Here is a 24,352-nt window from a genome sequence, read left to right on the forward strand (position 1 = left end):
CTTCTTTGGCATTGAAAAGGTTTACGATAAGTCGTGGAGCTACGGTATTTTGCACTTTCTCCGTGTTAGTAACTTGCGAGCAGCCTACTATTTTTCAATTAAAACCTTTTGATGCCGAGGATATTTCAAACAAGGATTGACCTTTTTTTGTCCGACGGCTTTGAGCAAGAAGAGGGTGTGCCACCCGGTTGAATGCCGAGTGTTTATTCAATATAAAAATAAATTTTGTATTAGCGAGATTTCCTCCAACCGTTTCAGGTTCCTTATCTGTTGATTATCTCCAAATGAATTCTCACGGAGCAGATATGAGTTATGTGGAAAGACAGTTGCAAATCGCCCCACTTCGTATTCCATCTATACGGATTTTCGCGTCTTGTTAATTACATTCTCTGATAGAATTACTACATAAGAGACCATGTTGTGCAATGTATTTTCATTAATTTATTCTGGAATTTTATTAAGAAAGTTTCCATTTAAATCACAAAAATCAGTTATGTACGTTAAGCAAATTGTAATTTTTTTAATTGAAGAGCATTTATATTTAGTGCATTCACATCCAAAATGCATAAATTTAGCAGTTATCTCTTTGAAATAATTTGATATGCATTGTAAGAATATTTTCAGCTCTTGAAGTCACTATGAATGGACAAAACTGTGTAAAAATAAGAGGAAAACACAATCTAATTTGATAAATAATTTATTAGAACATATCTCGAGATGCGTCACATAAGGTAATTTGACACATTGCTCAGGTCTTTAATAAGCAATATATTTATACAACGCGACATATCACAAGCAGAATTCACCGGTTACTTTATATGGTACTTTTTGTCATTTGATAGTTTGCGTACATTTAAGAGCATGTATGTTCCTAATCTGAAATTCATAAAGAAATTTCTAATCTGAAGTTGATAAAAATTGAGTATCATCCAACTTTTTTCCCTTTCAAAAGGTAGATAATTTGTTAAACTCGTACACTGAAGTAAATGCTGAGTTTTTCGTGTTCTTAGAATTTATACAGTTAAGTTTACCTTACGTGATTCAGTATAATGTCAACTGATTTACCAGGTATAACATCCGCGATTAATTCAAAACCACAATTAACTTGACAGAAATGAATTCTTGGATTTTTGGGACGTTTCACAAATAAATAACTAAATAAAATAGTCTACTAAATATTGTTTATAGGTGTAGGAAACCTTCCTTCGAACATATTAATCAATTCCTACTTGAGTTGTAAAAACTAGGATGCCGTAGCAATTGCCAGCATTTGATCTCAAGGTAAAATATCGTTTATGTATATTATTTTACTAAATTATTATATTTATTTATAATTTTATTAACATTTATTGTACGTGGAATTTTTTTTTTAAAAATTTTCTTTATTGTCAAGCAAAGCAGATCTTTGCATTTTTCGCACTGGATACTCAAACGTCCTCCATAACTTTCCAGTTTACAGCGCTTGATAGTTGTGTGATTATGTAGGCTATCTACTGCAATACTTACCTGCTCACATGAATGAGCTCCGCAATGGGCACTGTGAAGAGAAGTTACATGAAGTAGTTCTCCAAACAAGATATCAGGAGTTCAAAGAATTGAAGCACTTTGTTTTGAGAGAGCTGAGAAAAACAATGACCTAGGTGGCAAATGTGTCTCCATCTCAGGCAGAGACACTTGAGCTGCACTGGAAAATCAGACTGAGGTTTGAATTCTGGGAACGCGGAACTGAGAGAGGTGTCAGAAGCTGGCATCCATTTCTGAACACGGTGAACATTATTGAGCACAGTAGTGATGCAGTGCGAAATGGCCTAAACACACAAGGTGTACTATGATGAATAGTTTACAGCGCTGTTCGTGTTCATCTTTACATATGGGCCAGTGTATAATGTTATCATATATTAGGACATGTACAGGAACTACGCGGAGCTTCTGACGTTTTTTTTTTTTTTTTTTTTTTTTTTTTTTTTGCAGTGATTAAATTCCTAAAACTGGATATCTTCTGATTGCAGTCTATCTAGTCTTGATGGAATTTTGACAACGAACTCAGAAAATGTTGAAGTTTTAGCAATTGCTATAGTGAATTGTAATTTGAATTATTCCGAGATATTGTGTTATCGGAAACAATTCTTTACTACCGATAAAATAGATCTCTACACATGACAGTCACAGACCAGCAGGGCAGAAAAAGGTAAAAATGCAGAGGAGAGAATAACTCATATTATAGGTAGCATAAAAAACGATTAGCAATTTACATGTATTTCCAGCGTATTAATCTAGAGAGTTCATTTGGTTACTTAAATTAAAACTTTGTTCAATATAAAAAGATGCGCTTTAAATAATGGATGAATAAATATTATTAGAAATGAAGAACCTAAGTAACATTACAGAACAATATTTTTGAGGAACTTGAATAAGTTCAAATTCGTGGAGACAGCCGCATATAATGTGCTGTTTTTTCTTGTGTTATGTTTGTAAATTCTGCATCACGTGCGATTAAATTACATAGTGTTGTGGGTAAAAATAGCGACCAAATGCTATGACATCCTTTGTTATTCTAGTGTTATTACATTAATTTTCCTTTTGTTTTCGGTATTTTCTGCTGGCAGTTTCTTACGCAGATGGTTGGCTTACAATCGCAATAAATAACCATAAACTTTTTTTTCTAAGACAGGACCAGATTAATTTAATTAGGAGTTGACCACATCCTTATTCGCTGCATCTATTCTGCTGTCTTCATGCCTGATACAAGAGCTGTAAATATTTTAATATTCTTTTGTTTACGTAGAACAAAAATACCTTGATATAAAATTTATGCGTAACATTAAAGGTTCCGTTTTCGAACGTCCTTTTTACGAATTTTCAGTATTCTTTATTAACTCCACCAATTTTCAATAGTATTAATTGAATCTAATTGCATGCAGTATCATGAAACAAATGACTAATGTTTGACACAGAAATCTCGTCATGAAAGAATAAACGGAATTTGATTTTTAATTATTAGAGATTTAATTTTTATTATCAATGATCTGATGATTAATAAAGGGAATATTATATATCAGTTTATTAAGATATATAGCACTCATTAAGCTTATATTTTTTAATTAAAACAAAAAAAATATGTGAAAATTTTATAAAAACAATTAAAGCAATTGAAGACCATGCACATAATTAGTTTTTATCAAATAATCTATTCAGATTATTCTTAACTGAATAATCTGAATAGATGAGTGAAACCTTTCTTTCACAGATACTCGTAAGATGTAATCTTCAATTAGAAACCACAGCAATTCAAAAATTGAAATGAACATTTCTTTAATAATTTTAGAAAAATATTTATGGCAAAATAATTCCATTAATGACACAAATTTTGGGCGAAATATGAGGAGAGACAACTTAATATTACCGTTATCAATTTAAAAAGAAATTATCTTAAACTCTTATGATACATATTGCAAATGCAGTGGTATTAATTCCTTATTTTTTAAAGAAATAAATTTTTCCTTGCAAAACTTTTATGTATTTTTCTTTTTTCATAAGTCAGAAATCTGTTATCGCTAACCTACTTAAGAAACTATTTGCTTTTTATATGGCATTGTCCTCACAAAATTACTCTGAACGTATTCTGTTTTACAAAGAGAAAACAAATTTTACTGCATTAATTATTACGATGAATACATTACATTCTTTTTTCTTTTATTTTTTCTATGAATAGCAATAAGAAGCAATAAGAAATAGAAGAAGACAGACATCCTAGAAGTAATAGACAATAACAAATGATTTAATTAATGTAAATATATTTAAGAATTTTTACTTATTTTGTTGAAGTATTTAATCTAAGAAAATACTGAATTTTCGAGATGGAAGTAGAACTGTATATTTTGAATAGCTGATATTTACAAGAATTGTTAAAAATGAACTTGAATGAAGTTTAACGATAAATTTGAATATCAGAAGAATTTAAATCCAAACTTTTTCCTAAAAATATATTACAATTGCGATATAACTAGCATACATACATATCTATATAAATATACTACAGTGTATGCTGTTGTATATGCTCCTATGACGTTTGCTTACATCAAAGAAACAGATACCTTAATTTCTTTTGTATTTTAAATGCAAACGCGTGAAACTAAATATAAACTTTTTAAATCTAACAATACTTTACTCATACATGTAAATTTTTACATCAGATCTATTTACATTGCAAATACATAAAAAGCTAAGCGACTGCTATAAATTTCAAAACACCTGAATATGTGGGAAATTCTACCGATTTTTTACTTCAAAAATAGCGTTTGTTCATCATTAGAAATTTATTTTTTACTAGAGACTGGAGAAAAGAGACAAATGCTGCGGCTAGAACATGCAAACTCATTGCTACGAATGGGAATGCTTGCGGTCCCTTAAATGGTGCGAAGGCCTCTTTGCTTTATTCTTCCTCATACAAGTAAGACAGCATTTCTCCTTAAAGTACCACGTGCCACACATATGACGTAATGATTTACAGAGACCACTCTCCATCTTGTCACGACATTCGCTGAAAGCTGAAAAATTTAGAAGATATGCAATAAGTTTAATTAATAACACAAAATCATTGCAGAATACAAAAATTGGATAAAAAATAGTAGCAATACGTCGATAGTTTCAAAACGACTTTATAATAATAGATACAAAATTTGCAGTATGTACTGTACACGCTCACGTAATGTCCGCACTTTTTTTACTAAAATTACATCACTAAAATGCAGGTGCTGATATTACACGGGTCGTTCAAATGTCGCGCTTTTTCTCGTGAGTAATTTTGGGTGTAAATTTCATTTCAAACAGCCAAGTTAAGTTCTATTCTAAGTGGAAGAAAATGACATAAGTAATAAAAATATCGTAACCCTGGAAAGGAGGGTCCTAGTAGTTGAGGGGCGAGGTACTGTCCCCAACACACTACTTTGCCCTCTGCTTCAGATTGAAACCGGAAGCACTTAGTTTTTCCCACTAATGTCAATCGGCTGGTCAGTGGCTTGGGGATAAGCTTTCGGAAAAGCTGACTGTGGGGCTTCAGATTGCGTATAGACCAGGTGAACATTGGCGCAGATTTCTGCGTCCCCTTGTTGGACTCCGTGGTAGGTGGGTCTGTCGGTTCCGAATAATTTCTCTCTTAAATATGTCTAATTCCAAAATATATTTAATTAAAGACTTTGAAGACAGTCCCGTCGCTCTAAACGCTAGTAGTTCTGAAAAATCTGCTGAAAAGTATATATAGATGCAAATGTAAATAATTCTAACAATAGTTCCCGTTTCCTTGTTTTCTTTAGTCCTTCTGACGAGCTGCAAAAGATGTCTCCATTTATGATAAATAAAAACATCCGTTCGTATATTGGTGAGCCCAGAAATATTAAGCGTCTCATCTCTGGAGACTTGCTTATTGATACAACTTCGACCACCCAGTCTGCTTCCTTACTTCAAATAACCAAATTTAAAAAAGGAACTGTCACTGTAAAAGGGCATAAGACATTGAATTATTGTCGCGGCGTTATCTCGGAAGTCGACCTTCTGTCTGTTCCTGACGAAGAGTTCGTTTCCAAACTCTTCGCCAGGAAAGACCTTATATTCCAAATCCTATGCGATGCTTCGAGTGCCAGCGTTTCGGCCATTCCAATATTTCCTGTCGTGGAAACTTCACGTGCGCTCGATGTTCGTCGGTTGGCCACGATAGCGATAATTGCAGCGCTGCAGCACTGTGTATAAATTTCAAAGGTCACCATCCAGAATTTTCCCGATCATGCCCAAAATGGAAAACAGAAAAGGAAGTACAGACGGTAAAAGTCACTAGAAACATCTCATATGCAGAAGCCTAGTTGAAACCACGCAGCCATTGCCACACAAACTTCAATAATTACACAGACTAGTTCAAAACACACGGTTTCAGTCAAACGAATCACATGCCAGTGCTGTTAAATCAACACGTACCCTTGCCACCCAAACTTCAATAAGTACGCAGACTCCACGAAATAAAACCAGCACCCTTCACGCACGAAATAGGAAAAATCCAACACACGTCGTACAAGATAAGGAAATAATTATTCAAAGAAAACCAAAAAATGTCCCTCAAAAAGCAATTAACAAAAATAATAAATTAACTGAGCAATAGTTGAGTAGATGAAATGATTTCTGAATCTCTAGATTCAGATAGTATGGAAGGGGAGGAGGGACTGGAATTTCCCAAACATCTGCTTCCGCGCAAAACTAAAAAGCAACACAGAAAGAAAAAACATCAGTCATAATGGCCACCCTCGTTTCATGGAAATGTCGCGGTTTCCACCGAAATTTGATCGACATCAAAGTTCTAATCAATGCTTATGATCCTGTATTCTTAGCAATACAGGAAACAAACCTGAAACCAGAACAAGAGGCAAAACTTCGGAGGTTTTCGTTCGTCAGGAAAGATAACCTTGCAGGTGAGCGTGCCAGTGGAGGTGTAGGTTTCCTCACCTCACTGCACTATCCATCAAATGCACTTTCTTTGAAGACGTTCCTCCAAGTTGTCGCTACTCAAGTAAATTTTGATATTGTTGTTTCAGTCGTTCTGTATTTGCCTCCAAATGAGCACATTGATTAGCAACATTTAAATGGTCTTATAGAGCAGCTGCCTGAGCCCTTTATCATAATAGGAGATTTTAACGGCCATAGTTCGCTCTGGAGTAGTAAAGATACAAATTCCGGAGGAAGACAAATTGAGCAAATGATTGAAGATTACAGCCTTTGTCACCTGAATAATGGGCAGGATAATTACTTCCATGAGCCTTCAAGGACATTACGCGCTTTCGACGTTCCCATCTGTTCACCATCTCTATTGCCATTTTGCACTTTTAGTGTGGGAAAAGGTATTTACCACAGCGATCATTATTCCATTTTTGTATCTCTTGCACGAAGAGGAGCAAACCCCATGTCAAGATCCCCTCGATTCATACTCGATAGGGCAGACTGGGAACTATTCTCTTCCACCGCAGAGCTCACAGAGAACATGGTAGAAGATGCGCACATCGATGATAGTGTTGAAGCTCTTACTAATACTATTATTTAGGCAGCTATGCTTTCGATTCCTAGAACATCAGGAAAAATACGAAAATATACGAAACCATGGTGGAATCGATTCATCCTTGATAGGGCAGACTGGGAACTCTTCTCTTCCACTGCAGAGCTCACACAGAGAATGGTAGAAGATGTGCAAAATAATGACGCAGTTGAAGCAGTCACTAATACTTTTATTCTAGCCGCTATACTCTCTATACCTAGAACATCAAGAAAGATGCTAAAGTACTGAAAACTATGGTAGAATCGTGACTGCCTGGTAGCGGTGAAAAAGCAGAAAAATGCATGGGGGATTTTTCGCAGATATCTTACTTTGGGAAACCTCATAGCATTTTAAGAGCCAAAGCAAGTCCATGAAAAGTCAGAAGGCAGAGCCAGAGGGATTCCTAGATTTCTTATATGTGCTGTCAATAACCTCCTCTACGCCTAGTAAGCGGGTTTGGGAAAGAGTTAAGAAGCGGATTATATAAAGACCGCTCATTTTCCTTTTTCGAAAAAGTTGGCCAAGTGATTAGCTCCATAGAAGCAATTGCGAATAAAATTGGTTGGACTTTTGCTGCCGTTTCTTCCAGCAGAAATTATTTCCCTGCATTTCTTTCTAATCAAGCAGCGCTCTGAGAGAAATCCCATCACTTTCGACTCTTCCAACTTTGAGCCTTATAATATTTTACTATGCTAGAGTTAAAGAGAGCTTTCTTACAGACTCATAGGTTTTGTTCGGGTCATGATGGCGTGTATTACGAAATGCTGAATCATCTCTCCTGCAAGTCACTAAATGCCCTTCCCACTCTTTAAAATAGGGTGTGGAAGGAGCGAACTTTTCCCAGTGTATGAAGGAGAGCTATTGTGATTCCCATTGCTAAGCCAGGGAAAGACCCGAGGAATCCCTCGAACTATCGGCCAATTGGCTTTACTAGTTACGTATGCAAACTGTTTGAAAAAATGGTAAACAGCAGCTGAGTCTATTTCTTGGAGAAGAATAATATAATTTCGTCTTATCGAAGTGGTTTTCGAAAGGGAAGAACAACGATAGATAACATTCTCCTTTTGGAGACATCTATTCGTAAAGCTTTGTAAGAAGAAATCACCTTCTCACAATTTTCTTTGATTTAGTAAAAGCTTTTGATAAGGCAAGGAGATACGGTATACTTCGTGATCTTCATGACAGTGGCTTGCGTTGCATCCTTCCATATTTCATTCAAAATTCTTTGGGAGCTAGAACGTTTTAAGTAAGATTTGGCTTTGTTTTGTCAGAAGTTTTCAAACAGGAAGAGGGTGTGCCTCAAAACTGTGTGCTTAGTGTAACCCTGTTCAGCCTAAAAGTAAATTCTGTATTGAAACAACTTCCTACCACCATTTCAGGATCTTTGTGTGTTGATGATCTACAAATTAGCTGTCAAGGTGAAGATTGAGACATATGAAGAGGCAGCTCCAGATCGCTTGGAACAGGATCGAGGAATGGGAAAACAGACAAGGATTTACGTATTCGAAATAGAAGACTGTGTGCACATTTTTAGAAAGCGAGCTCTCCATCCTCAGGCTGAATTATATCTATATGGGTCAGTGATTCCAGTTGCACCTGAAGTAAAATTTTAGGGGTGGTTGTTCGGCCAAAAACTGACTTTCCTTCCTCATGTCCTAAACTTGAGAAAAAAGTGTACAAAAATTTTTAATATTTTAAAATTCCTGGCGGACACCTCCTGGGGTGCAGAGCGTTGCTCCATGCTTCGCATTTACAGAGCTCTTGTTCGCTTTAGACTGGACTACAGCTCAGCTGTTTAAGGATCCTCTCGGTCTTCACTGTTGTTAAAACTAGATACTGTTCATCATCAAGCTCTGCGGATTTGTTCTGGAGCCTTCAGGACATCTCCTGTTGACCTGTCCAGAGCCTCTCTGTTGACTGTTACGAACCATCACTCCGTTTGATGCATGATGAGTTGTCTCTTTTACAGTATTTAATATATTGTCTCAACCTGACCATCCTTATAAACTGTGTTTACTTGATAATAGCTGTGACCTTTTTGAGGCACGTCCATCCTGTGTGCCTTCTTCTCCTGTCAGAGTTCGTCCTCTCATTGAAGAATTGTCCCTGTCTGATATGTCCGCAGAAGCAGCACAGCATTTTGAAATCCCACCTTCGGAAAATGCACAAATCCAGTTTCTTGATATTTTACACAGTTACGTCAAAGCAATGACAGCATCTACAGACAAATTTTTGCTGAGCACAGGCATAGTTACAGCAGTTATGTTTCCATATGTATGGATGGATCTAAGTCAACTTGTCATGTTGGGATGTCATTTATAATTGGTAACCACATGGAGGACAGACATTTACGCGACGCTTCCTCGGTGTTAACCTCCGAACTGACTGCCATACAGTATGCGCTTTTGTACATCTCATCGCTGCAGCATGGAAAATTCATTATATATACAGACTCCTACAGTGCAAGTGAAAGCTTTAGAATCCTTTTCCAGCCCCGAGAATCCTGTGATAGTGGATGTACTCAAGTTGAATATTAAATTAATAAGTTGTGCATATGAAATTCTGTACTGCTGGATCCCCGGACATACAGAAGAAAAGGCAATTAGCTGGCGGACATCACAGCGAAATGTGCTGTCGAAATGTCAGGCCGCGTCATCCCTTTTAGAGATATATGTTGTGTCATCAAAGAGAAGATCAGAATAAAATGGAAGCAACTTTGGGACATTAGCTTCATAACAAGTTGAGAAGGGTGAAGCCTAACATAGAGCTTTGGGATACTACTAGCAATCGTAAAGAGGAAGTTTTTTTAGGCTCGCCTTAGAAATGGGACACTAGAGTGACACATAACTATCTTCTGAAAGCGAGCCTGTTTGTTTAAATTGTAATGATTGTCTCTCAGTCCATCACATTTTAGTTGAGTGTCCATATTTTAATAGTTTTCTTGAGGAGTATTATAATAGCTGCGACCTGCCTGTTGACTGTTTAATCGGAAGAGAGGTCAATACCAATTTGTTTCACTACCTGAAAGAAACATGTCTCTATTATTTAATTTGATTTTTGTCTTGAGATTTTGTGTTAGAATTTTAATGAATCAGATGTTTTAGGTTTTTATATCTATACTGCATATCTCATTATCTGAATCATAATAAGCATTTTCATCCCACCATTTCAATATCTTTTTACTTACCTCGATTTTATAAGTGTGCTGTTATCTTTAGACATTTTTCTTTATCTAAAATTTGTAGTCGAGTTTGTACGTTGAAGAACGAATTCTGTGTTTGGCGCACATGGCCTTTAGAGCTTTGCGCCAAAGCTCCATTACCACCACCAACACCACATCTAGCTACGTCACTGGAAAGCCTAACACGTCATCTGCATTCACCCCTTCCTCAAGATCTTGACTTTGAGATGTGCTGAGGATCTTTACTTTTAGATGTTCTGAAAACGTTTATCCTCAGATATTTTAATGGCATTGTCATTTAGCATTCTGAGGATTATTTTCAGAGAATTCCTTTGTCAAACATTCCCAAGACGTTTATCCTATGTTATTCTATAAATTTATGTGTTTTTTTTTTTAAATTCACTTGAAGGTATCCTAGAGATATAATTTGATATCATTTTAAGCGCACCGAAATATATTGATCATGCAGGGCTATGCTTGCCGCGCAGGAAATATATCGCCAAAATTGCTCGCGTCAGATGTAGCTGTTTTTGACACAATCGGTTTAGCGATCAAACAAGTACGACACTTAGAGTCCGGAATTGTATGGTTCACAGGCGTCCTATCTTGGAAAATATCGCCTGAAACCCTAAAGTGTATTTCTTCTCCTAATAGCATAACCGTTGAGATTCAAGGTAACATAAAAACCTAAAATAAAAAACATGTCGGTTGCATCTTCATCTGTTCATGAACGTACGGAAGTTGTTGTGAATGAACGCGCTGATATTCTTGCAAAGGCTGCCACCAAGCACGAAATTAACATTCTTATAAATATCCCTAAATCCTTTTATAAGAAGGTCTTGAATGATAGTGTTATGGAGTCGTGGAATCAGGAATCCATACTTCAAATCTAGGAAAATTAACTAAGAGATTTTTCCAGTCCATCAAAATGAAATTGTCATGCCCTCATTGTTTTAAATACGAGTATTATGAAATGACCCAGTATATTACTAGCCCCGGGAACATTAAAAGTTACCTGAGCAGATTTAAATTGGGTCCAGAGCCTTTTTGTGATTGCAACGTTGGTGGAAATCTTGAAACTGGTACTGAAAAATATTAATATTAATTGGCCTTCACATTTTCATGAGTTTACTTCCCAGAGAACTGCCCTTGACTATTTTAGTCAACTCGTAAATTTCTGTAATCCTTCATACTTCTGTTTCAAATTTTTCCTTTGCTGTATTTCTTGGTATTGTTTTTCATACTTCTAATGCCCCATGTGATACTTTGTGAAACACTGGGAATTCTTTGTGTTTTTAATTTTTAAAAAATGCATGCATTCGTAAGAAATCTTTCTGAAGCTTTCATTGAATTTCTATTTAACAAAAACCGCGGGGGGGGGGCAATAATACACTCACCGACTCACCTCCATTCCAGTCTAAAACAGGAAAACTTAAACTGCTGGCCATTAAAATTGCAACACCATGAAGGAAAGTAAATACGAAAAAGATATTTATTGCACTTAAACACTATGGCATGAAGACTAAATGATTAAATTTGTAAGCACTTTGAAGGTTTACAGGGATGCGAAATTAGTAGAAACAACTGCCGCCCCTGGCAGCTAAAATGGCATTTACAACATTAGGCATGGTGTCATACTGGTCTTGGATGAAAAATGGGCAATTCATTCCATGCTGCTTCAAGTCTGTGCGACACTTCATCAACCGTGTTTGTTGGAGACGGGTGGCTGGCCAGTCTCTCAGCAACATATGACCAGTTGTTTTCAGTGGGTGTCAGGTCTGAAGACCCTGCAGGCCAGGGCACCATTCGAATACCCTGTATATCGAGAAAGGTCAGAACACGACGTGCAACATGTGGACTTCCATTATGTTGTTGGAACATTGCGTGGTCTCCATGCTGATAGTCCACGCTGCTGCGAACGTCGATGCACCTTACGAACTGATACTGAGCGTGCTGAAAACATGACCATTTCCTGACTAGTAGTCCGTGATGTGATCGTACGGTTTTGCAGGGCTGACCTCACAATATGTCTGTCCTCTCTTGCGTTAGTCATGGGAGGGCATTGAGGTCCTGCATGCCGTTCAGTATGAACCTCAGCAATTGATTCCATATTCACATGACAGTGGCTGGGTGCCGACTAGTTCGACGGACGGTATCACGCAAAGAATAATCTACATTTGTATATCCCAACTTCTTCCTTTTATGTGATTTTGACGTTCATCAAATCATTCCTTCGTGGTGTTGCAATTTTAATGGCCAGCACTGTATTTTTTGTCAGATTATCAATCTGAATTTAAGAAATTTTTAGTTCATGATCTGAGCATACGAGATAATATTTTAGTCATAGCTGTTACAAACCTTTATAATATATCCTGATACTTCGAGAAATAGCCGAAGAGAAACTGCAGAAAGAATGAGAGAAAATTACACATACGAAAAAATTCTGAGAAGATTCAGATTTTAATTTCTTTCCAAAGGTTTTGCTGAATTTGATGCTTTTTCAAAGGGTTTGCTGAGTTTTATGCTTTCGATCAGCTCGCAATTAACCAATCTACTTTGGATGGCTTCTGCTAACACAATTTTTTTTTTCTTTTTAACTTCATTATTAAATATCACTTTTTTTTGCGTAAAAATTTTCTTTGCATTTTTGCGACGTAAAATTCAGCAGTAAAATCACCATCTTTTGAAAAGCAGCATATTTTTAGAATTTTTGATGCAGTGTTAAGTGTTGCTATTAATACTTTCTGTTTTTTCTCGTTTACTATATCAATGTTCATTTTTTCTTAGTAAGATGACTTACGGAACTTTTTCTGCCTTTTTATTATTAAAGTTTGGTTTTTTCAAACTTTAGATTATTAAAAATTATTAAACTATTATTAAATATAATTTTCTTCGCATTTGCGCTTAAGAAAATGCAACGGAAAATTGCAAAATACTTTAAAAGCAGCATATTTTTGGAATTCCTCATAGAAAAAAGTCATATGTATTTTTATATTCATTTTGTTATTTTAAAAATAATACAAGACCATAACATTTGGTGGCAACATCCTCTTATTTGTGTTGACATACTTTTTATATTCAATATATTATTCCTTAGAAAATAATACATAGTGATAACATTTGTTGGTAACAACGTTTTATTTAAAAAGTGATAGGGACACAGAAGTGTTATGGACAACAAAGTACGGATCGAGACTAATAATAAATACCTTTAGTACTAAAAAGTAAAACCGAACGTAAGAAAAACTATATTAATGGCGTAGATTTTATTTTAATAGAAGGATTTTTACAGTTGTCTTTTTCATCATCGACTAAACATTGTTATTTTCTTCATCCGCAACGAAATGAAAACAAGTACCACAAAGAGAAGGAGAGCAATCAATTTTTTATAACTTAATAACTGACGAATTTTCAGAGCTTACTAGTATCGCTATCAATGATGTCCAGTGTTACGTCCGACTACTAGTAAGTATTTAAAAATCCATTACAGTACCTGCCGCTTATTCAAATCACTTCAGTTCCAAAATACATCCGAATTTATTAAATAGCTGAGTTTAATGAACAGAGATTTGTATACTGCAAATTGTGATAACAATTTTAAACTCTTCAAGTAAAATTATAACTAACAATTAATTGACTAATTCAATCCTAAAATAATAATTAAAAATTAATACTGAAATTAATACTGAAAAATATTTACGCAATTTTAAAATTTATTTATTTTATTTTATTTTTATAAAACGTACTTTTATAATTACGTTCTTGGTGAAATTCAGTCTCTTACGTGTTTGTTTCAAATTATTCAGGAACAGTTTTTTAATTTCATTCTCAGCTTCGTAAAACTGTTGGAAGCTTTTTTACTCGCGTTCAGGAATCTTCTTTCAGTTCAAGTACTTCCAGTGATTTTTGATTGATGACGGTATATTATCGTATTTTTTCTCTATCACTTTCGCGGTCAGTCTCTGTAGTTAACACTTTCATATTCAGTTATTATTATTATTGTGTTTTATCATTGTTTTGAATTTACACATATTTTAAAAACGAATCTCTTAACTTCTGTTACTGATATCTGAAACATTAGCTTGGAGATTAATCCCTTGCATGGACTCTAATACAGGGTGTCTCAAAAGATCGTTGCCAAACTTAACATGCTAGTCTGTCGTACCATGACAAACAAGATTTACATAGTAACTTGCGCCCGAAAATGCACACGAGGACTGCTAGAAGGCAAGTTCGCAGGTCTAAGAGGGAGAGAAAGAAAATAAGTCCAAATAGGTTTTAATATGATTTTTATTAAAGAACATGGTTAAATCACAGCAGATTTTCAAAACTCCTTCCATTTGCCACAATGCATATCACATCGTCGACGCACGGTTTCACGGACACGTTCAAAATGGGCAGGTCTGTTACGGACACATGCTGCCGCTTCCACGATCCTAGCTTCGAGATTTATGTTCGATGTTGGTCGTCTCATATACATTGGACTTCATCTATCCCCACAGATAGAAATTCAAGGGAGTCAGGTCGAAGGCTTGCGGTGGTCATGCAACTCGCCCGCGGCAACATTAGAGTAATACATATCAGCAAATTCTGAGTTAGTAAACCGATTTATCCTTGTCCTGCAATGTCCTAGCCTGAAAATGATCCCGCTTCCATTCTCCCATAAGTTTGCGAATGTTGCCCTCTAGCTGTCTCCGTTCGCATTTTTGGACACAAGTTCCTGTGTAAATCTTGTTTGTTATGGTATGACAGACTAGTGTGTTAAGATTGGTAATAACCTTTTGAGACACCCTGTATACATATCCTCTAAGAGATATGGACTTACTTACCTCCTTCGATGTACATGCATTTTTATAAAATTATTTCTGTTCATCATTTACTAAACATCTTTCGTATAGTATCATGTGAAAGCTTATGATACCCTATACTGAAGGACTGAATGTTAAAAGTTGTATTTGCAGAAAGAGACACTAATGTTTTTCAGGGAGAGATGTGTGAGCTGCACAATTATCTAAATAATAAAGCTATGTTTTTCATTTCTCAGTTTGCTGTCCCTTTTAAAAAATCAGCAAAACTACTACTCGTCATCCATGAGTTCTTGTTGTTATGGTAAATTAGCAGTAAATTTTATATTTCTTTCAGTCATCAAGATGTTTCTGCTTTTATAAATAACCAATGCTGTCTGCTTAAATGCTGTGTCTATATTGTACATTAATAAAACAGTAAATTCCTTCCGTTTCTTAAACCAACTGCTGTTTCACTTTTAAATATCAATATGTGTTCTTACAACTTTCTGTTACGCAGTTCAGTTTCGTCTGTATTATAAACTCGACGTTTCATTTAGCAGCTTAAGAAAATGTCTTTTATCCAGTTCAGCTGCATGGTGATCCGTTTCTTCTCATCATGCATTTTCTGATGAATAATGTTGGACTTCTCTTTTCAAACTTATGAGCTATATGTCAGTTGGTATAAAATCCTCTCCTCGCATTTAGTGAATTAGTGATAAAGCTTTAGAAATGGAAACATTATTTATCTTTATAGCCTGAAAAAATTCTATAAAAGCAGTTCACAACTTCTCTCGACTTTTTGTCTGTTCGCTGCTTCCTGGAGATACTTGCATGCTGTATCATTTCTTCATTAATTATAATTCCTTTTTAAGTAAATTGCACAATGGTATTGAGAAATTCCTACGTTAAATATAGTTCTCGTCTGGCTGTAATTAATTTCCAAGAATATTAAAATCTTTTAACAATTTTTTTTCAGACTTAAATCTTTTCGCTCGACATTTCGGCCAGTTATAAGTTAAAGCACACAGCAAATTTTTAAAAAAATTCTTCCAGTGATTTATTCATATTTCCAAATTTACAGTTCTAGCCAGTAGAAAGCTTGCCCTTTGTCTGCTTTGTCGATCTTCCATTTCATAGTCAGCAGAAATTTTGCCCATTTTGTATTTAATAGATCTTCCACTCCATTATTACAAGCATGACAGATACTTTTATTACTTTCTCTTCAGCCTACAATTACCACTCCCATTCCATTGAATGCTTAGAACCATTTCGTGAACTTCTTTAAAGCTCTCTAAGAACATAATATATCTGTGTCAAGCGGTGGATTTTGTAGGTGGAAACCTTAAAAGATGGGATAAAGAAGTTGAACTTATTATCATCTGGTATTCGAGAAGGTGCCCTCACTCATTTTTAATGTTTCCAGAGATTTGCTTTTGTTAACCTTTTGAAAGGTACAAGTAGGTTATTCTGGCATTGAAGAATCGGTCTTTTGCCAATCTAAGTTTAATAAGCGGCGGAGATGAATTTAATAAACGATTGTTTTGCTATTAATTAGTGTATATTTATTTTTTGATTTCTGGACATTTGAATAAGCGTCGGGTACTGCACTCTGTTTTTGTTCGTGCTTTCAATTAAATGCAGCTGAAGAATGCGATTTGTTCAGCGATTGAAAGCACTTCTGCGAAAACAAAATTTTGGCAATTAAAATTTTTTTTCCATTCAGTAAAAAGAGAAAATTAGATATGATGAAACGGTGCATACATAAAACACCCTACATACCCGATTTATTCTCCGGACATGGATCGAGATTACAAGGCTGTCGATGATTAGGTTTAAGCTCCAAAGAACATCCGGTGGCTGGATTTTGAGAAGTCAGGTTGACGCATTTAACATGCCGTATTTGGACACCATCGCCGCAAGTGGTTGAACACTAAAATATAATAAAACTGAGTGAAAAAATTAGCAGTTATTCAGAATTTATTTATTAACCAATATGAAAATATAATGAAATGTATATATAATGAAATATATATGAAAAATATAATGAAAATATAATGAAAAATATAATATGCTACTTTTAAATTTATTGTTCTTTCAAAATGTTCCAGGTAAACAAACAGCGGATTGAAGAATATTATTTCTGTGCTTCCCAAAGTGAAATATTCATATTCCATATTAAGAAATTTTGTGAAAAGCTTGGTATTAAATTTTTGAAGTGCAAAATAAGCAACATTATTAATCACAAAGGGAAAAACCGTCAGTCGTTGCTTCTGCATGGGACGAAGACTCAAAGCGAATACCCGAAAAGGGTACGTACTGCTTCTAATGTTTCTAAAGTTAAACCGTTTGTAACACCCGTTGATAAGAGAAAGTCTGCTGATGCAGAAATCAATTGCAAAGTCTTTAAATGCATCTGTAGCAATGAAATAATAAATCAAGATTTACAACTTAAAAACGGTAAAAAACGTAATGTTCACCAGCGTTTGCCGAGACATGTGACTCAATGCAGAACGGTTTGTAGAACACTCTATGAAAACTATTTATCAGGATAAAAATGCAAACAAAAAAGGTGTATTTATTATCGAAAACGAAGAGAATAAAATGTAAAAACCTGGTGCCGTCAATACAAAAGATGTTTCAGTAAGGGGTTTATGATTGCCGCAGTATTCTTTTACAGGGGAAGAAAACCAGCTCAACGTAGTATGAAGATTTTATGCCCATTTCATTTCTTTACCCCAATGACTTTCAAAGAGTGAAACTTCATCAAGACAAGGCAACAAGTCATACTTCGAAATGTACCATGCATTCCATGAAAAAATGAAGACTCATAGGATTACTGCATATATACCTTTTCAACGTATTCTTGCGAAGTCCCCTTGTGTTTCACGTATCCACTGTTGCACATTTTCTTAGAAAGAGCTCTTTATAAGCGCAAAGCCACCACGATGGATGGACTCTGGCAAGTAGTGGAAGAGGAACGGAAATCAATACCGCCGAAAATTTTACGAAAAGCCTTTCTGTCACAAAAATCACGAAGCCACTTACAGTATAAGAAAAAAAAAAAAAAAGCTATCAAATGAAACATTTAAAAAAATAATCTTTACAATTTAAGCATTCGTTAAAGGTCCGTGAATCCATTCTAAAACTGTTTGAACACCCTCGACCACGCCTATGATCAATCAAAAGACCCTTATATTCACAAAGTGTCATGAGTTTCAAGTGTGGAGACTGAAAAACCGAGGCTTTGCGAAACGATATCAATCGCTAGTGACGGTAGAAGACAATCATACAAGACAAAGTATAAAGAAATGATTTAGCTCCCGACTTTTGAAGAAAGACATAAGGAATCTAAAGTATGAAATTAAGAATCCTGCCTATGCTTCAAATTATATATAGTAGAAAATAAGGAATTTTTAAAAAATATTTCAATTTTTAACTCTTTTAACTATTGTTGAAAAACATGAATCACCATGCTGAGCGCACATTCCTATTTTCACTTCTGCAAATCAAACCCTGACTGTGTTAGTCAATCTAAACGCAATTTTTGTCTACTCGAAACTACTACAAGAATACATTCAGAGTTCATAAAGCTTCAATGTATAATTTCAGATGATTTTTTATAGCTGATCTAGTTAAAACAAATGAAATAATACTTTTTTAGACATATTTTAATGCGAAATTTGTTGTCACCTTGCTCCATGGTCCTTCTACCCAATCAATGCATGGTCTCAAAATGCATTTGGCTTTTTCTTCGGGTTTAGTGTCTGGATTACAGTGGTGACTCTTTGGACAGGTAACTTCTCGATGCATTTCGCCTTCATTGCATTTCGCTGAACACTGAAATGAAGGAAGGAAAAGAACATAGATTATTTAATGATTTACTGATTATAAACTGGAAAATCTAACTTCGAAACATATTTCTTGTGTACAGAAATTCTGAAATCACACACCACGCTCCATTCGGAAATTATCCAATCTAAGCAGGGTTCTGTGTTACACGCTTCAAGTGTATCCGGCCTCCGATAGGGGTCGCAGAGTTCTTCAACGACTACGTGCTTTGAAACTGTGTCCAGACAAACTGCCTCGCGTTTGCGGGAACCACCATCACAACGACTGGAGCACTGCAATTAGAACATAAAAGAAAATGTTTGGTACTAGGGAAGGGGGGGAGTATACATTTGCAAAAAGGAACTAAATCCTGATAACTGTAAAAATAAATGTTAATCATTATAGCGAAAGAAGTGAAATAAATATTCTGCATGTTTTGTTCTGTAAATCGGGAACTATACTTATAATCTTTCGCTGTTAAAAACATATTTTCCTATCATTGCCAGTAACGTATGAAGCTTCCTCTGAATGGTTCTTCAATCAAGAAATGGCACTTGAAATACCCGTTGCTATCACGCCTCAGTAATGAGGCACCTACACCTTAACTACAATCGTACTCACCCCGATGATATTGTAGAAGCATTCAGCAACTAAATAGCGCTGTAAACGGAACTATTCCTCAGCATAATAAGTGGTATAATGTATAAAATATGTAAACTAAATTTTTAATGCTGCAGCTTATTTCACGGTTCATAACGCATTTATTTTTATATAGATGATAAAACTTCGTTAAAAGCGCTTTGTTTAGTATTTTTCCGGTTTCTACTCTATGGCGCAACTAGAGCAGAAACTGTTTCTTAGGAATTATCGAACAAGGTATTAGTATAAACGAATCAAATCGTAACAATGAACAGCTGTACTTATTCGTTTCTGGTGATAAACATTTGCTTGGGTGTTATGAAAAAAAAAAAAAAACACTTATGGTGAGTGGCTGTTAATAAGCTTAAATTTAAAAGTTGTTATAGTTTCATATGTCCATATATTCAGCGCCTCGTGGAAAAGGGAAAAAAAAAAAAAAATCTGGTATGGCCAGCACATGGTGCACCAGTTCAACGTTTTAAATAACAAAGCGCTTGAAGGAAAGTATCAAATACTTTATATAAAGCTTATTGCTATTTAAAGCATTGAACTAGTTATTTATAAATAAAAGTTATATGTTTACACACTTTTATGAAAATTTAATATGTTTACACACTTTTATGGCTTACTGTTAATTAATTAAAAATACTATTCGTTTTTTATTATTCATTTATCCCATACAATGCAAAATAACAACTACTGATAATGATGTGCTCATGTACATATGCGTTCTCATACTTTTATTTGAAAATGTCGTGTTGGTCATAGTATATATCCTCTAGTGATAGAAAGTTTCGCGGTCACAAATCAATGACTTAACAATAAAAAAATTTTTAAAAGTTGTAGAGTCGTTAAGTTGTTTTGAAGCAGGAGATGCGAAAAATGCACTATGCCCTCATCCAGCTTAGAATTTCGGACCTTCCGATTGCTAACCGGACGTGCTTTCCAGTTACACTCCGATGGCACCTGATAAGGAGGAAGAAAATACTTTATAAAGTATCATATTAAAATTCTCGATAGTGTGTTAAATGTTGTGCTACATTTTTTGCCATACGCTTTTTTTTATTCGCTATACTATTTACATTTACAGTATTATTTCTTTAAAAATTATACATAGCGATAACATGCTGTTGTCAATCATATACATGTTTTAAGTACCAAATTTGCGAAGTTTTCGATTATCTCATATGTTTTCAGGAAAATCTGTTCAGAATTTTAAGTAAAGTATCTCCGCTGATTTATCATTCTAAGTCAAAATGTCTATTTCGGTGATACTGAGTTGATTTTTGACATGGATTGGGGAGCAGATTTAGTTACTATATCGCATGCTGTTTATGTAAATGCTTTGGTTTTTTTTTTTTTTTTTTTTTTTTTTTTTTTAATCTCCTGCCTGATTTTAGTGTTAAAGTTAGAAGTCTTTAACACTAAAATTTAAAAGTTTTGTATTGCATTCTAATAGAGATTTTTATTAAAAACTCTTATGGGCTTTAAATAAAATGCTGTTTCCGGTTTACATTTTACTTGCTTCATATAAAGTACCGCTTCTGTTTGTAGAATTTTACCAAAATCTAATAAACTATTTATACGAATGTAGAAAGCTTAAATACGAAAAATGGAAATTTTTGAAAGTTTCATATAAGATATATCGTTCAAGGAAAAATCATCACACATACACCGACAGAGAAATCATTGTAAAAATAATCAAAACATCTTGTTTGGACCCTAATTCGTACTTATTGAATCAAAATTAACTATTGATTTTTTTGGACAGAAAGCATTTCCTCTCTTACCTAGGTAAAAGGTTGGCAGGAGGTTTAAAAAACCAAAGCATTTACATAAACAGTATGCTATAGCAACTAAATCTGCTCCCCAATCCATGTCAAAAAAACAACTCAATATCACCGAAATTGCATAGCAAGGATATACAAGGTTTTTCCGGGAGGTAGTAGGACTGATTTATTCCCTGCTAAAATGGGGTGAAGAAGGGGGTGTTACTGCGCTTGTTGAGTTGTAGAGGATCTTAGCTACCACCGCACCAGTCGCCTGTTGTCTCCAAGCCTTCACGGAGTATAGATCGAGTTTAAGGTGAACCCCTTTCAAGATTCCTTATCATCTCCATTATGAACCGTTTGTTAAAGTGGTGAAGAATTAGTTTTGCTCCAAACTGGATAAACCTGCGAGTGAGACCCATGTTTTGATTAAAACTGCTTATGATAGTAAAGCCATGGGTCGATCAAGTGTTTTTGAGTGGCACAATTTGTTTCTAGAGGTAAGAAAGCAAGTTGAAGATTAGCAATGGTCAGGACACCTTTCAAAGGCCAAAAAAATGTGACGAAAACTTAGCGAAAGTGCGAAATCTTTCAACTGTTACCGCCTCAGACACAGAAAGTCGCCCGCGTCCTTCCAACAATCTCTGGCTCATGGATGCTCCATCACGACCAATGCTCCGAGCTACACCGCCTTTGTTGTCATGGAATTCGTAACCAAACATGGATTCCTCTTTCCCCAACTTTAAAAGGTCATGAAAGAACAGCACAATGGCTCCGTCCAGGCCATTCAAAAGGTTGTACCGAGGGAGCTGAAGAGCATTCCAGTTTCAGCGTTCCAATGAACCTTCAGTGACTGGAAAAACGCTGTGTTGATGTAGAAGGGGCATATTTTGAAAACTATTAAGTCGATGTATCAAATTTTTGAATAATAATTTTAAAAAAATCAGTCCTACTATTTTCCGTACAAGCCGTGTATTTTTATGCGTGCATGACTGTAACGCGAAAGGAAGATTAAATTAATTTTCCTCTAACCTTAAGGAAACCCGATACTGTCAAAATGTTAAATGCATATAAAGAGAGTGAAGCTGTTCTGTTTCTGTAATACCGTTTCTTACCATAGTGAAGCTTGTAGGAGCACTGAATGAAGTCATGATGCAATGGTACATAAAGTTACTTCAGTTACGCATTTTCGTTAAATCGAGTTCTTAGTTCGATTTCATTTTATACTTGTCAGAAATATCAAAGCATAAAATAAAGTTATAATAAAATATGATGTGCCGATGCATCATGTAGACATGGAACTGACAAAATAGCAAGGAGTATTAACCAAACCAAGCCCCTCAGGGGGCTCACTCTTGTGAGTACGGGTGTGGCAATCCCGAGATACCCTAGCCCTTCAGGGGATCATCTTCTTGATGAGACGGGTGTCACGATCCTGGAGCCTTAGTGATCTATCCTCTTTTCCGTCTCCTCTCCTCTTGGCTGGAACTTTTTCCCTTCCCTTCTCCCTTGTGGTTTCTCTCTACGGGGTTTGGGGCCCGTCACTAGAGACTGGAACAGACTTTGTCTCTAGCTGTCGAGTGGCGGGAAAACTGCCCACGTGTTTGCCGTGCGTGGAGACCCGTGTCGCCGGAAAGGAGGGTCCTGGTAGTTGAGGGGCGAGGTACTGTCCCCAACACACTGCTTTGGCCTCTTCTTCAGCTAAACGGGAGGCACCTTAGTCGTCCTCACGGGTGTCAATCAGCTGGTCACTAGTCCTTGTGTCAGTGGCTTGGGGTCAAGCTCTCGGGAGTACCTGCTTTCGGGAAAGCCGACTGTGGGGCTTCAGTTTGCGTATAGATCCGGCTAGCCCTAACACAGTAACTGTTCCTTTGTTGGGCTCCGTGGTGGGCGGGGCCGTCGGACCCGAATCTTTTCTCTCTTCAATATGGCAAACTCTCATATTTATCTCATAAAAGATTTTGAAGTCACTCCTGTCACTCAACCGAATTCTGAAAAGTCTACTCCTAAACCAGTCACTCATGTAGACAGAACTCACTAAACCAGTCACTCATGTAGACAGAACTGGCTAAACCAGTCACTCATGTAGTCCTGAAAATTCTACTGCAAAAAAAATACGATCAGATGCAAATGCAAATAATCCTACTAGTAGTCCCCGTTTCCTAGTTATCTCTAGTTCTTCTGGCGAGCTGCAGAAGATGTCTCCTTTCATAATAAATAAATATATTCATTCTTGTATTGGTGAGCCGAGAAATATAAAGCCTCTCCGCTACGGAGACTTGCTTATTGATACAAACTCAGCCAACCAGTCTGCTTCTTTACCTCAAATTGTAAGGATCTTAAGTTTTACTAACGTTTATTTTATTTTAAATCTTTACTATCACTTCTTATTTTCTACTTCCGGCCAGAATTATAAGCGTGAAGGATTTTATGCAAAGTTGTCTGGCGAACGCCAAGTATTTAAGTGTGGCCTTTTTGCCAAGCAGGGGAGAGGAAGCAGTGAGTTCGAAGCAGGCCGCTTACCTTAGAAGTTACGCAGTTGCTATTTGCCTTCCAGGCCAGAGGTTTTAATCCTCTTGATAAATTAAACGTATTGTAGTGTTCACAGTCTCTGTGCTACATACGCTTCCTGTTATTATAAGGCCAATCTTATTCTAAAGTTAAATTAGAGTTTAGTTTTATTTTTATACCTTTTACGTTAGACCCCGAGTGGAGGGTCATTGTATTCCGAAGTACGGAAGTCATTGTATATAAAGAAAAATAAAGGGTCTTGTATACCCTTCGTCTGTATCCTGTCTACTTACTACAATTAGTGAACATAGCTTTAGTAAGCTCTCTGTTCCTAGTCAGGTCATTGTATGTTTCCGAAGAAGGTTAGAAGAAACATTGAACCTGATAGTGGCGCCCGACGAAGAATAACCATGGCCGAATTTCAAGAAGAACCTGTGCTGCCTGCAGAAACGGCTCAGAATCCAGAAATGCCAGCTGCCGCTCTGGAAGGATTTGGGTACATCGTCCAGACCATGCGCGCTTCGATGAAACCAGAAGCAACGTTTAATGGAAACTCACAGGTAAC

At 35.9% G+C, this 24,352-nt stretch overlaps 1 protein-coding gene across 1 annotated transcript in view; it reads right to left on the bottom strand.

Moving 5' to 3' along the window:
• Nucleotides 1–681: 681 nt before the first annotated feature.
• Nucleotides 682–24,352, bottom strand: part of LOC118195454 (A disintegrin and metalloproteinase with thrombospondin motifs 6-like) — a 493,619-nt gene continuing 469,948 nt past the window's right edge. Inside the window, exons 23-26 of the mRNA XM_085819861.1 lie at nt 18,991–19,161; nt 18,731–18,877; nt 16,820–16,970; nt 682–4,547 (exon numbers count right to left, since the gene is read on the bottom strand). Coding sequence (XP_085675987.1) covers nt 4,381–4,547; nt 16,820–16,970; nt 18,731–18,877; nt 18,991–19,161 — 636 coding nt within the window. The 3' untranslated portion in view covers nt 682–4,380. The remainder of the gene's footprint in view (nt 4,548–16,819; nt 16,971–18,730; nt 18,878–18,990; nt 19,162–24,352) is intronic.

The sequence above is a fragment of the Stegodyphus dumicola genome, chromosome 7, assembly GCF_044657685.1.
Source record: "Stegodyphus dumicola isolate Sdum_Otavi_A_Nest chromosome 7, ASM4465768v1".
Classification (NCBI taxonomy): Eukaryota; Metazoa; Arthropoda; class Arachnida; order Araneae; family Eresidae; genus Stegodyphus; species Stegodyphus dumicola.